Source organism: Octopus bimaculoides, chromosome 1 (genome assembly GCF_046866305.1).
Source record: "Octopus bimaculoides isolate indiv1 chromosome 1, ASM4686630v1, whole genome shotgun sequence".
Lineage (NCBI taxonomy): Eukaryota > Metazoa > Mollusca > Cephalopoda > Octopoda > Octopodidae > Octopus > Octopus bimaculoides.
In genome coordinates this window covers 86,513,416-86,529,658 of record NC_142928.1, presented here as the reverse complement: position 1 = coordinate 86,529,658, position 16,243 = coordinate 86,513,416, and the positions used below count along the sequence as shown (strand labels likewise).

General features: G+C 37.9%; 1 protein-coding gene across 1 annotated transcript in view; it reads right to left on the bottom strand.

The window, feature by feature from the left end:
- The window catches only part of LOC106868575 (mitogen-activated protein kinase 14), a 68,195-nt gene that overhangs the window by 31,048 nt on the left and 20,904 nt on the right, over window positions 1-16,243 (bottom strand). The window contains exons 4-5 of the mRNA XM_089347538.1: window positions 11,918-11,976; window positions 7,300-7,411 (exon numbers count right to left, since the gene is read on the bottom strand). Of these exons, the coding sequence (XP_089203664.1) occupies window positions 7,300-7,411; window positions 11,918-11,976 (171 nt within the window). The remainder of the gene's footprint in view (window positions 1-7,299; window positions 7,412-11,917; window positions 11,977-16,243) is intronic.

Here is a 16,243-nt window from a genome sequence, read left to right as displayed (position 1 = left end):
CACCACATGTCCATACCAGAGCAATCGTCTCTCTTGCACACCACAACTGATGCTTCTTATGTTCAGCTTTTCTCTCAAGATACTTACACTCTGACGGGTATGCACACTGACATTACACATCCAACGGAGCATACTGGCTTCATTCCTTGCAAGCTTACGTATGTCCTCAGCCCATGTTTCACTGCCATGTAGCATGGCTGTTCGTACACATGCGTCATACAGTCTGCCTTTTGAGTGAGAGTCCCTTTGTTGCCAGCAGGGGTAAGAGCTCTCTAAACTTTGCCCAGGCTATTCTTATTCTAGCAGCTACACTTTCAGCGCACCCACCCCCACTACTAACTTGGTCACCCAGATAGCAGAAGCTATCGACTACCTCTAGTTTTTCTCCCTGGAATGACATAGAAGTTGTTTCCTGTTTGTTTACAGTGTTTATTGCACCTGAACATCTGCCACATACAAAAACTAACTTCCTAGTTAACCTGCCTTTGATATTGCTGCACCTCTTGTGTGTCCATAGCTTGCACCGGGTACATCTTATAGAGTTACTACCTACTCCTTTTCTACATACTGAGCAGGGCCATCTACCTGAAGGGGTTTGTGTTTTATCTACCTTCCTACTTATTAGGATTTTGGTTTTAGCTAGGTTGACTCTGAGGCCCTTCGATTCTAGTCCTTGCTTCCACACCTGAAACTTCTCTTCTAGTTCTGATAGTGACTCCGCAATTAGTGCAAGGTCATCAGCATAGAGGAGCTCCCAGGGGCAACCTGTCTTGAATTCCTCTGTGATTGCCTGGAGGACTATGATAAATAGGAAGGGGCTGAGGACTGAACCTTGGTGGACCCCTACCTCTACCCGGAATTCATTACTGTACTCATTTCCAACCCTCACCTTACTGGCAGCATCTCTGTACATGGCTCGCACAGCTCTCACTAACCATTCTTCTATCCCAAGTTTCCTCATTGACCACCAGATAAGGGATCGGGGGACCCTGTCAAAGGCTTTCTCCATGTCAACGAAGGCCAGGTACAGAGGTTTATCCTTGGCTAGGTATTTCTCCTACAGCTGTCTTACTAGTGGTGCTTTTACCTGGCACAAACCCAAACTGCATCTCATCTAAATTGATTCGCTCCCTAATTAGTTGGGCTATGACCCTCTCCGTAACTTTCATAACCTGATCAAACAGCTTGATGCCTCTGTAATTATTTGTATCTAAGGCGTCACCTTTACCTTTGTAGCAGTTGACTATGGTGCTGCTACACCAGTCATTGGGTATGACTCCTGTTGACTATGGTGCTGCTACACCAGTCATTGGGTGTATATATATATATATATATATATATATAAAATCAGTAAATCATATATACGAAACCACTGGTCACTATGACTGGACATATTCTTTTATTTGTTTCAGACATCAGACTGCGCTCATACTGGGGCACCGCCTTGAATTTTTTAGTCAAATGAATCAACCCCAGTACTTATTTTTTTTTAAGACTAGCACTTATCCTATTGGTCTTTTTTTGCTGAATTGCGAAGTTACGGAGACATAAACACACCAACGCCAGTTGTCAAGTGGTGATGGGGGAACAAACACAGACACAAAGATATATATATATATATATATACGACAGGCTCCTTTCAGTTTCCGTCAACCAAATCCACTCACAAGGCCTTGGTCGGCCTGAGGCTATATAGTAGAAGACACTTGCCCAAGGTGCCATGTAGTGGGACTGAACCTGGAACCATGTGGTTGGGAAGCAAGCTTCTTACCACACAGGTATACCTTTAACTTTATGTAAAATATAGGTGGGGTGCTTGTGACTCCTTGTTTTGAAATCACATGATAGTCGTAAATGTGTGTCGCCATACAAACAGTATCATTCATTTTCAATATTCTGTGAAACCCTGTCTGGCCAAGGGGAAAATTTTTTACCTAACTTGAAAACAAGTGAGAGTTGGCAACAGGAAGGCTTTAAAAATCTGCATCAAAAAACGCCATCCAACACATGCAGCTACGGGAAAGTAGGCACTATGATGATGACAATTTTAGACTATAATTTTCCAATTATTTTAAAGCAGCCAATTCTATTTTAAAGCAACCAATTCTATGAAAGTTATTATGAACAGATATCTCCACATTTTTATGGTGTTGATTTAATTACACGTGTTTCCCCTCACCTTTCTTATTTGTATATGAAATTCTCAAAGAACAAGTCCTACAGGAATGTTTTTATTCATTTACAGTAACAGTAAACTGCATGGACAATGTCAATCGTTCTCCATTAACTCCCATTCTGAATTAACTTTACATTCTGAGTCAAATAAAAACTCCATCTTAATGCAAGTGAAAATGTGTCCCCATTATAGAAATTTATATAGCTTTTAACAACAAAATCAACCTTGAAATGGTTCAGTTAAAATTCTTATATAAATTTTAAAACTAGTACATCTTTATTTATCGTTATATAAATCTTGCATTTCATTACTTACTCGTGGTGAGTTTCCAATCCCCTATAATAGTACTCGTGTTTTTCTCCTCACGACATATGAATGAGAAAGGAGGAGTGATAGATGAATAAGGAAGGAAGGAAGGGGCGAAAAACAAAAATCAAACAGTGTTTCAACTCTGTGTGAGTAGATGTGTGTGTATGCAAAAAGGGAGGTATGTGAATGTGTGAGTATATGTGTATGTAAAAAGGGAGGTATGTGAATATGTGTGTGTGTGTGTGTACACACGCAATGTATGTGGGATGGTGAACATTCAATGCTGAAAAGAAAAATCAAATAGCATTTCAACTCTGTGTGAGTATATGTGTGCATGTGTGTGCATGTACATGGGAAGTATGGGAATGTATGTGTAAACCAGCATTCTTTCAGTGACAAATAATGATCGGTGTCACATTTCAAAATACAACTACTAGATAACATTGAAAAGTGTATTAATTTGAATCATCATCCATATTCTATCTGTAATAGTTAGTTGTAACACAACAATCACACACATCTACACAAACATATACAAACTCTTTAGAGAAAATAATTATTGCCTGAGTGTATCAAGAATATAAAACGACTGCAGTTGAAAAGTATATTATAAATCACATATTTAACAGTTCATACATGTGCCTAATTTATTTATATTAAGAAATTTATGTAATATATTTTGAACAGGGAGTTTTTACAGAATGAACTATAATTCACGGACTACTTTTTGTGGCTTTAAGTCATGTGAGTTTAGGCTGGTTTCAGTAATGGAGAGTGCAATTGAAAGGAAACGTCGCTTCAAAGAGTTGGTATTTACTTGCCAGCTTCCATATTTAGTCACAGCCAGCTTTATGTGGCTTTACATCATACAAGAAAGAAAACTTTAAAATTCTTTTGAAGGAAGCAAGCAGTCAAGGGATGTTAATTGCAGATAGATTTTTCACAAACAAATTTGGTAATAAAAGAATTATTAAACTCAAAACTTGGTTCTGTACCTTATTTATACATAAAATACTACAATTAGCTGTCAATTTTGACAGCACGGAGCCAACTAGTTCAGTATAATAGCCATTGGGGTGAAGGCCCCTTTCGATCATGACTGACCATAGGATTGCACCTAGAAAGTTGCCCTCCAAGGCACAAGTCCAGGCAAGGTCGTTAATGGAAGACCAGCAGCTGCCCATGCATACCAGCCTCCCCTCTCCATGCCACTGATCTTATCCAAGGAAAAGACAAAGGTTGATACAGCTTGGCAACAGTGACATTGCAATTCATTTCTACAGCTGGGTGAACTGGAGCAACTTGAAATAAAGTCTCTTGCTCAAGAATACAACACACAGCCCATTGAACTCACAACCTCATGAGTGCCCGATGCTCCAACCACTGAACCATGAGCCTTCAGTTTTAAAATTTCATTTCTCTACTCATAAAATGCATTTTCATTAAATCAACCAGTTCCCTTTTTTCCTTTTTTTTTTTTTTGTTGTTGTTGTTGTTGTTGTCTGAAAAAAATGCACAAAGTAACTATTTTGAGGTGTATGTTACATCTCAAAATATTCTCTTAAGCACTGATTGCAGTATGGTTAAAAAGCTTGCTTTTCAACTATGTAGTTTTGGATTCAGTCCCACTGCATGACATGTTGGGCTAGTGTCTTCTGCTATAGCCTCAGGCCAACCAAAGTCCTTGTGAGTGAATTTGGTTTATGGAAGCTGTATGAAAGCTCATCATATGTGTGTGTCAAAACAATTATTTCCACAAGTACAACTAAAAAGTACTCCAGGACATGTCTTTCTGCAGCAAAGCACAATAAGAATGGGAAAATTTGGTGGGGTCAAAATCATTTTGTTAGTACTTCCTTAGATATTAGCAGAGATTAGACTCACTGGAAGACTAAATTCTTGATTATGAAGACTCAGTTGAACAATAATGACTCACTGTGTTTACCAACTTATCCTACTTGCAGTCTTCATCATATAGCATCAATTGCACCTCCATTTAACAGCAAAATACAATTGTTTTCAGATTCCTACTGCAATCATAATTCTACTACAATTTCCAATTGTAACTGTTGATTTCTATAGAGAGGAAAGCATAAGGATTTGTTTTGTGGATCAGCTGACTATTTCACCTGAGGCTCCATGAGACTTCATTGAATTTGGAACAAAAAGTCACCCAAGAATGTTGTCTGAAGATGCTCAGAGAAATGCAAAGGTTTACCAGGGATGTTCCCTTTCTCTAGTTACCCTATCTGGAAGTACAGCAGCAAAAACAGAGTTCAGCTCTCTTAGCAATGAACATACTGCTGTCATCATTAACTAATTATCCTATAGACAAAGATGTACTACTCATGCTAACCCCTATAATAATTGCTCTATTTGTTCAACAAAAAACTGAACTTGCCACTACTACAGAAATTAATATCTTTTTAACAAGCAGGTCAGTTAAACAGAATGATATCAGCAGCATCTATAATAATTGCTACAAAAAGAGCACATCAAAGTAAAAGATTTGAAAAAGCTACTGTCAGCATAAATAAGCCTAACGAACCCAACGGATTCAGGTAGTGTTGCCTGTGTCATGGCTTAGGATGTTAATAAGAATCCCTTATTCCTAGCATTCTGACAATGTCTTCAGTATGGCAACTCATCTAAGCAATAAAGTTGTTTTAGGTTAAACAATCAAGAAGAATATTGACTAGAAAGTCTAAATGAAAACAATCAAGTAAACTATTTAAGTGGAACTCTATGGGGAGCAAAACACTTGCCTTTCATACAAGAAAGCTGTCAGAAAACAAAAGTCTAACATTTAAGAGACTCACTCCATGCAGTTAGGTTCCACTTCTGCATTGAGACTAACTTGATGCCTCATGAATGACTAATATTCAACATTGGAAGTAAAGTTTTTACTGGTACAGGCTCTAAACCTGGATATGTTTTGCTTTGACCATTTAATCTTAATAATAAGCCAAAAGTTGATTATGTTAACTGATTGACATAATTCCTGATGTGTGTTAAATATTTAGATGGTTGAATTGGCACTGTCTCAACTGAAGAAAACTGAGCTCTGCAGGAAATCAATCAAATTTTGGTTCCACTGAAGAGAACTGCATTAACAATTGCCATGATAGCAATTTGTTGAAAACTCTGGTCAAAGCATATACTGCATCTAATGATGAATGTTTTGTCTATGACTTCTGCAATAATATACTGAGAAGATGGGCTCAACAAACTGCTGAGTAGGAATATTCCAGTGTCAATCTGACTGCTGAAGAAGAGATATGGTCCCACTATTTAAATCTCCTTGCAGCTCAAAAAAGATCTCAAAAACACTGGAAAGACTAAACCTTTAAGCCACTATTGAATGTATTACCATTGTTGTTATTTGTTATCCTAGAGTATTATGGTACACTTCAGTTAAAAGCTAGATTCATGCAAATGCAATAAATTTTCATCTTTATACATGTGCTTCAATTGCTGATGTTGAACGTTTTAACCAAATAAAACAATTTGATTTTCAACAACTGCTTCTCATCACAACAGTATGGGTATATATTTTCAATTAATCATGTGATGAACCTCAGCATTATATTCTTCATCATCATTGTTTAACATCCACTTTCTATGCTGACATGGATTGGATGGTTTGGCAGAAGCTGACCAGTTGAGGAACAGTCCAGACTCCAATTGTCTGTTGTGGCATGGTTTCCATGGCCGGATGCCCTTCCTAACACCAATTATTATACTTGTAAATAAGGAATATTATTTTCAAAATTCATCTAATGAAGATAGATAATTAATTAGTTTTAGAAAGACACTCTTGATAGCTCTAACAATCTTGCAAATATTTCAACTTGCAAACTACTAACAGAGAAAAAAAGAAATGAAATTGTCAAACTTCAAATGACTGTATTGACCATGTATATTGAAAAATAGTAATACAATCACATTACCAAACTTTAGTTTTCTTTGAACTATTAACCACATCTGGTCAACACTTATAAGAAGAAATAAATCACAAATGCTAAATTCAAGAAAGGAAATGGCAACTGAGAAAAGAAATTAACTGATCAAATCACTTGATAAACAAAAGCCAATTTAGTTTTTTCAAAATCAGATAAAAAAAAAAATTAATATAATGCTACTTTAAGTGATATCATTCTGATCAAGTGGTAAACATTTAAGAAATGGTAGGTTAACCTGTCACAGATATCACTTAGACGTTAAAAGGTAGTAGAAAATATATAATTTCATGCATATACTCTTTAACTTGTTTCAGTTATTTGATTGGGGCCATGCTGGAGCACCACCTTTAGTCGAGCAAATCGCCCCCAGGACTTATTCTATTGGTCTCTTTTGCTGACCCGCTAAGTGACGGGGACATAAACACACCAGCATCGGTTGTCAAGCAATGCTAGGGGAAACAAACACAGACACATAAACATACACACACACACACATATATATATATATATATATATATATATATATATATATATATATACACACATATATACGACGGGCTTCTTTCAGTTTCCGCCTACCAGATCCACTCACAAGGCTTTGGTCGACCCGAGGCTATAGTAGAAGACACTTGCACAAGATGCCACGCAGTGGGACTGAACTCAGAACCATGTGGTTGGTAAGCAAGCTACTTACCACACAGCCACTCCTGTGCTTATGTTTACTTACCAAAAGTTGCTTTTCATATCTAAGTAGTACAAATTCACTTTAACCAATAAATGAAAAGTGTTAGAAAATTACTAAAAATGCAAAAAATAATATGGGAAAGCATGCTGAAACATAACAGAACTTACCTTAAGTCCTCTTAAAATCTGATAAACAAGGAATTGTATGTGATCGTCACTGAGACGTTGAGTTTTTAATATGTTGTTAAGATCAGCTCCCATTAATGGTGTGATTAAGTAGCTAAATGTATTTAAAAAAAAAAAAAAAAAAAGGAATTAGTAAACTCCCAAATAAAGCTTCTTTTCACATTGAATATTAGAAAGAAATATAAAAAGCCAATTGGAACAAGTTATGCAAGTTAATATTTTTACTGTTTAAAAAGAAATTCCTTATGTGAAAACATTATATGCTACTACTTGCAAAACCTGAAATATTTATCATCATCATTCTAACATCCACTTGTTCATGCTTGCAAGGGCCAAAATTTGCTGAGGTACATTTTCTATGGCCTGATGACTTTCCTGTCACCAAGCCTCACTTGTTTCCAAGAAGATAATATTTCTCCATGGTCAAACATGTTTTGGCAGAACATTGGAAATGAATGACAATGACAAATCATATACAATTACCATGCAAAGTCAAGATGTCAAGACTAGGAGACCTACATATTCATGCATATATATATATATATATATATATATATATATATATATATATAGGTGCAATGGCCAAGTGGTTAGGGCAATGGACTCGCGGTCATAGAATCGCAGTTTCGATTCCCAGACCGGGCGTTGTGAGCGTTTATTGAGCGAAAACACCTAAAGCTCCACGAGGCTCCGGCAGGGGATGGTGGCGAACCCTGCTGTACTCTTTCACCACAACTTTCTCTCACTCTTACTTCCTGTTTCTGTTGTGCCTGTAATTCAAAGGGTCAGCCTTGTCACACTGTGTCACACCGAATATCCCCGAGAACTATGTTAAGGGTACACGTGTCTGTGGAGTGCTCAGCCACTTGCACGTTAATTTCACGAGCAGGCTGTTCTGTTGATCGGATCAACTGGAACCCTCGACGTCGTAACCGACAGAGTGCCAACAACAACATATAATGGGCTTATATCATTTTCCATCTACCAAATCCACTCACAGGACTATAGATGGCCTGGTGCAATAATAGAAATCACTTGCCCATGGTGCCATACTATATGACTGAATTTGTAATGTGGTTTGGAAGAGAGCTTCTCAACCACACAGTTACGTCCACACCTAAACAGTTGCCAATGGTGCTATGCAGTAGGACTGGCCCTATAACCATAATAACTTGTAAGTATCATACTATCTCCATTCATTCCTATCTGTCTCTTCTGCTTTACTATCTGTTCAAGCTTGAACTGTATTTTTGGATTACTACCTCAACCATCTTCTCTTTCTTACATTCCAATAACTATGTCAGAACTGTATCGCTTATTAATATTCCACAGTGTTCACCAAATCAAATATGTATTCCCCAAAATTTTCAGAATTTCTAAATGGCAACTGTTGTTGCACTTCAATTCCCATTCTCACTATGATGGCCAACAATAAAATGAACTTGAATGTTCCAGAAGACAAAAAAAAAAAAAGTTACTTAAATGATTTGCTGGAAAATGTAATATTGCCATGCAACTGTTGGCTTTAAAAAAAGATAGAAAGAAAAGTCATATATGACAATGACAGTGGTATAGACGATAACAGTAACAATGGTAACATTTTATTGCTAGATCTTTTTCAGTTACAAAATGTATCTAGAAAACTCCATAAAATATTGGCTTTCTTTATAAAAGCTAAACACTACACGTGAAATCAGATGCCTCATCATATTTGCATGATGCATATCCCCACTGCCCAATCAACAAAAAAAAGTATTTGTTCAATAAGACTCCATATACTTTACTAACAATTGAGAAATATTATTTTTACCATTAGTGAAATTATTCTTTTTTCCTTTTTTTTGTATGCTTTTTTGTGATATTTAATTACTACCCTTTCTTTAAAAGTTTCCCTAAGAAACAAAAAAAATATCCATGCTGTCTTTTCACTTCCATAAACCAAAAACATTTTTTTTCTTAAAAACTGCAATCCACTGCCCTCCTCAATGTAACAATGATCCTTAAATTCTATATAACTCAGCAGCTTTGTTTTAGATCAGTTCACATTATTTGTAGGAGTTTGCCTAAAAAATCATGTAGTCCAGGGTTCAATCTCACTGTGCAGCAACTTGAGCAAGTGAGTTAACCCCAAGCTTTGAGTGAAATCTGGTAGATGGAGACACCATAGAAACATGTCAGATATGTGTACCAATGTATATATCAACAGATGTATCAGTGTATGCTTGTTTCAACATTTGATAGCAAATGATGTACCCAATGAAAATACATTAGCTGTTCATCTTCCCAAGTCAAAATAAATGCCAGATAAAGTACAGTTGGTTATGATCAACTAAAACACTAAGTCAATGTCCCAGCATGGCCATAGTCTGTTTGAAATGCGCAAAAGAATAAGAGATTAGTTAAGATGCTGAACTACTTGCCCTTGGATAATTCATTTATGTCATTTGCGATATGAGATCAATATGCTTCAATATTAAACTTAGATTACTTTGATAAGACTTGAAAAACTAAAATAATTCAGAGCAAAATGTCACTTAATCTGTTATCTTTATTTTGCTTTAAGCCTTTTGTTACCAGATTTTCTATTAAAATACACTACCTTGGTTTCAATTAATTTTGAAAATATTACTCTTTTACTTGTTTCAGTCATTTGACTGCGGCCATGCTGTAGCACCGCCTTTAGTCGAGCAAATCGACCCCAGGACTTATTCTTAGTAAGACTAGTACTTATTCTATCGGTCTCTTTTTGCCGAACCGCTAAGTTACGGGGACGTAAACACACCAGCATCAGTTGTCAAGCGATGGTGGGGGGACAAACACAGACACACAAACACACATACATACATATATATATATGTATATATACATATATACGACGGGCTTCTTTCAGTTTCCATCTACCAAATTCACTCACAAGGCTTTGGTCGGCCCGAGGCTATAGTAGAAGACACTTGCCCAAGATGCCACGCAGTGGGACTGAATCCGGAACCATGTGGTTGGTAAGCAAGCTACTTACCACACAGCCACTCCTAAAATAATTTTATCATTATTAAACTGGTGTTTGGAACAAATTAACATAAAATTTTAATTGATGGTTTTAATTTAGATTATTTTAAAACAAGTTTGTATTATAGAACCAAAAGTGGTCTCATTCAGTTTCATATCAAAAGAGTTAGTGTATATAATTCCAAATTTATGGGATTTATATCTTTAGCTATTCTATAAATAAAATGAAATTTTTATCTATGGAAACTGTTTTGATAATTTAATAAAATAAACTTTGATAGTCTGATATGTGTTGTGTACGTATATTTTTATCATTCATAAAATGCATTATATTGCTTTCAAGTTGTATATTCATCAACAGTACACATTAAAAGCAGGATATCTTCAAACTGTATAGCTGTAGAACCTTTAATTCCCAACCCAGGTTGGGAATTACCTTTTTGATAAGGTAATTACCTTATTGATAAGGCAAAAATTACCATTTTGACAAGGCAAAAGCATTTAATACATATTATTAATCTTTCTCTCTCTCCCTCATTCATTATTGGATCTACCACTTTCTCTCTTACCCATCATTCTCTTTCTCTCATATCATTCATTATTGACATACAACCCGCTTTCTCACTTCAAGTACTCTCTCTTCCATCACTGTGTCTCCAGATCACTTCTTTTTCATCCAACACAATGCTCAGGCTGTTCTATTCAATCTCCTTGCCACCAACTATCATATGGTTGTCTATCATCCTGACTCTTTCCTTACTCCCACCTCTATAACCCTCTCACTTCTATGACTATTCCCCCTGTCATAATCTCTTCTATCACAATCTTACCCAATTCTTTCTTTTATAAGCCACTCTTCTTTTCATCCTCTTGATCATCTTGTCATCGACAAGTGAAAACAACACAGCGTAGAGAACTCATTCATCTTGCAAAAGCATGGCAGCCTCTTGTGCTGGTGCCATGATAAAATGCATCCAGTGGTAGGTGTTAGAAAGGGTAGCCAGCCATAGAAAACATGCTGAAAATTAAATGTACATGCAAGATATGGTCCTCAAACTCTCTATGAGGGCAGTTATTCCAGTAAGAATTGACTTGGTTTATAACAGCCCATCTAATCCACACTAGCATGGGGAAGTGGACATAAAATGATAATCTGTATTTTATGCTCTGTTTCAGTTTGAAGCTGTTATCAGTTCACAACATTGCTGCACACTTCATCTTCATGCCTTCAAGACCAGATTGAAAAGCAAAAGAAAATTAAAACAAGAGGCTATCCATTTTAGTGTGTGTGTTTGTGTGCATACACTTGTATTCCAGCACACACATGCAATGATGTACCTATGTATTTAAATGTGGATAAGATTGGGAGGGTAGTGAATATATCACCTTTTGTATGTGTGTACCTTTGGTGTGAGTATTTGGATGTCAGTATATGTGCATCTGAGATAGCCTCCAAGGTAAATTGCTTACATGTATGTAGATATGAATGAAAATTAATGCATTTAGGCATAATACATTCATTATCTACTCCATTAGCAAGTATTTTATGAAGAATTCATTGTAAATAACAATTAAACAAATTGATATTACTTACACATCTTTGAAATTAGCTAAAGCTTTATCAGGTGTAAATGCATCCAATAAACCAATGATCTATATTCAAATAGACAAAAATAAAAAGCATGTATTAGTTACAAGCATTACATAAATAAATTAAATTACATATATATATATACATAACCAGATGGCTACACCAGGCTCCAATCTAATTTAGCAGAGTTTCTACAGCTGGATGCCCTTCCTAATGCCAACCACTCCGAGAGTGTAGAGGGTGCTCGAAGGCCAGTCAGGTGGTACTGGCAACGGCCACGCTCAAAATGGTGTATTTACGTGCCACCTGCACAGGAGCCAGTTCGGTGGCACTGGCAACGATCTCGCTCGAATGTCTTTACACATGCCATCTGGCACAAGTGCCAGGAAGGCGATACTGGGCACAGGTGCCATGACGATTTCGCTTTCGCTTGCTCCAACAGGTCTTCGCAAGCCGAGTTTCGTGTCCAATGAAGGATACGATGTTGGCATGGGTGCCAGTCGTCAAATTTAATTCGATTTCGATTTCACTTGCCTCAACAAGTTTTTGCAAGTGGAGTTTAGTGTCCAATGAAGGAAGGTACGTATAAGTGGGCTGGCTGAGGCCTTAGATTTAGGTCTCACTTGGCTTGCCGGGTCTTCTCACGCACAGCATATTTCCAGAGGTCTTGGTCAGAAGTCATCACCTCGATGAGGCCCAATGTTCTAAGGTCATGCCTCACCACCTCATCCCAGGTCTTCCTGGGCCTATCTCTTCCACAAGTTCCCTCAACTGCTAGGGTGTGGCACTTTTTCACACAGCTATCCTCATCCATTCTCGCTATATGACCATACCAGCGCAATCGTCTCTCTTGCACACCACAACTGATGCTTTGTAAGTTCAACTTTTCTCTCAAGGTACTAACACTCTGTCTAGTATGCACACTGATATTACACATCCATCGGAGCATACTAGCTTCATTCCTTGCGAGCCTACGCATGTGCTCAGCAGTCACAGCCCATGTTTCACTGCAATGAAGCATCATCATCATCATCATCATCATCATCATCATCGTTTAACGTCCGCTTTCCATGCTAGCATGGGTTGGACGACTTGACTGAGGACTGGTGAAACCGGATGGCAACACCAGGCTCCAATCTAAATTTGGCAGAGTTTCTACAGCTGGATGCCCTTCCTAACGCCAACCACTCAGAGAGTGTAGTAGGTGCTTTTATGTGTCACCTGCACGAAGGCCAGTCAGGCGATACTGGCAACGGCCACGCTCGAAATGGTGTCTTTTATGTGCCACCCGCACAAGCCAGTCCAGGGGCACTGGCAACGATCTCGCTCGAAAATCCTACGGAAGCCAGTCAGGCGGTACTGGCAACGGCCACGCTCAAAATGGTGCATCTTATGTGCCACCCGCACAAGAGCCAGTCCAGGGGCACTGGCAACGATCTTACTTGGCTTGCCGGGTCTTCTCACGCACAGCACATTTCCAAAGGTCTCGGTCAGTAGTCATCACCTCGGTGAGGCCCAATGTACGAAGGTCTTGCCTCACCACCTCAGCCCAGGTCTTCCTGGGCCTACCTTTTCCACGGGTTCCCTCAACTGTTAGGGTGTGGCACTTTTTCACACAGCTATCCTCATCCATTCTCACCACATGTTCATACCAGTGCAATCGTCTCTCTTGCACACCACAACTGATGCTTCTAATGTTCAGCTTTTCTCTCAAGATACTTACACTCTGACGGGTATTCACATTGACATTACACATCCAACGGAGCATACTGGCTTCATTCCTTGCGAGCTTACGTATGTCCTCAGTAGTTACAGCCCATGTAGCATGGCTGTTCGTACACATGCGTCACACAGTCTGCCTTTTACTCTGAGTGAGAGTCCCTTTGTTGCCAGCAGGGGTAAGAGCTCTCTAAACTTTGCCCAGGCTATTCTTATTCTAGCAGCTACACTTTCAGCGCACCCACCCCCACTACTAACTTGGTCGCCCAGATACCAGAAGCTATCGACTACCTCTAGTTTTTCACCCTGGAATGACATAGAAGTTGTTTCCTGTTTGTTTACAGTGTTTATTGCACCTGAACATCTGCCACAAACAAAAACTAACTTCCTAGTTAACCTGCCTTTGATGTTGCTGCACCTCTTATGTGTCCATAGCTTGCACCAGGTACATCTTATAGAGTTACTACCTACTCCTTTTCTACATACTGAGCAGGGCCATCTACCTGAAGGGGTTTGTGTTTTATCTACCTTCCTACTTACTAGGATTTTGGTTTTAGCTAGGTTGACTCTAAGGCCCTTCAATTCTAGACCTTGCTTCCACACCTGAAACTTCTTCTCTAGTTCTGATAGTGACTCTGCAATTAGGGCAAGGTCATCAGCATAGAGGAGCTCCCAGAGGCAACCTGTCTTGAACTCCTCTGTGATTGCCTGGAGGACTATGATAAATAGGAAGGGGCTGAGGACTGAACCTTGGTGGACCCCTACCTCTACCCGGAATTCATTGCTGTACTCATTTCCAACCCTCACCTTACTGGCAGCATCTCTGTACATGGCTCGCACAGCTCTCACTAACCATTCTTCTATCCCAAGTTTCCTCATTGACCACCAGATAAGGGATCGGGGGGACCCTGTCAAAGGCTTTCTCCATGTCAACGAAAGCCAGGTACAGAGGTTTATCCTTGGCTAGGTATTTCTCCTGCAGCTGTCTTACTAGAAATAAGGCATCAGTAGTGCTTTTACCTGGCACGAACCCAAACTGCATCTCATCTAAATTGATTCGCTCCCTAATTAGTTGGGCTATGACCCTCTCTGTAACTTTCATAACCTGATCTAACAGCTTGATGCCTCTGTAATTATTTGTATGGCTATATATATATTTATTTATATAAGGGTATTACTATACATGAATGCCTCACGCTAAGAGGGACTCTAAGGTCAAAACTACCATAATAAACACATTTTTACCGAACGCGAGGAAAATGCAACTCTCAAAGCTAGCCTCTTAAAAACAGACTAAACAATAGGTCTGTTTTTAAGAGGCTAGCTTTGAAAGTTGCATTTTCCTCGTGTTCGGTAAAAATGTGTTTATTATGGTAGTTTTGACCTTAGAGTGCCTCTTAGCGTGAGGCATTCATGTATAGTAATGCCCTTATATAAATATATTTTGGGGAATAAATGATTTTTCCCTTTTGAGGTTTTTTTCACGCTAGCTACTTGATAAATTTTTATAAAAGATTGTATCCTATTATTGAATTAATTATATATATATATATATATATATATATATATATATATATATATATATATATATATATATATATACATCTATACAATCACTGCATGGAAGGTGTTTATAAGCCATTTAAAATAACACACAAAAACCGTTAGATTCACTTCAACATTTAAATTTAATTTGTCAAAATATTTTCGTCGCTTTGAGACCGCGACCTGTTCACTGACAAAATTCTGTGCTGCATCTGAGAAAGTAACAGTTAGTTCATGATATATATGTATGTATGTATGTATATATGTATGTGTACATGAGTGTGCATATGCATCTGTGTAGATGCATATGCATGTGTGCAGATGCAACACAGAATTTTGTCAGTGAACAGGTCGCGGTCTCAAAGTAACGAAAATATTTTGACAAATTAAAATTAAATGTTGAAGTGAATCTAATGGTTTTTGTGTGTTATTCTAAATGGCTTATAAACACCTTCCACGTTGCAATTGTTTTTGTTCCAGCACACGATCTCAAATCAGGTCACTTGCTATGCAAGTACCTCTCTCTCTCTCTCTCTCTCTCTCTCTCTCTCTCATATATATATATATATATATATATATATATATATATCCTGTCATGTCAAGAATTTATAAACTTTTGAAGAACATGGAATTCTGTTTTGGAACTGGATCTCAAAGCACAGCAATCTTTGACTTTTTCTATCCAAAAGTGATTTTCAAACCAAAATTTACAAGCTATCATTTATAGCTTTGAGATCCCGTTCCAAGAAAGAAGTATATATATACAAATGATCGTTTTATGTCAAAAACAATTTAACATTTAACTTTTACTCAATACTTTTAAACAGAGTGCATAGTTATTAACTTTTAACAAGCCAGTGCCACTTTAAAAGCACTCAGCACACAGTGCAAAGGGGTTGGCATTTGGAAGGGCACTCAACCATAGAAACCAAACCAAATCAGACTGGAGTCAGGTGCAACTCCTCAGCTTGCCAGCTCTGGTCATATTGTCCAACCCATGCAAGAGTGGAAAATGGACGTTAAAGGATGATGAAGGAAAAGATAGACAGTAAAACTGAGAAAATA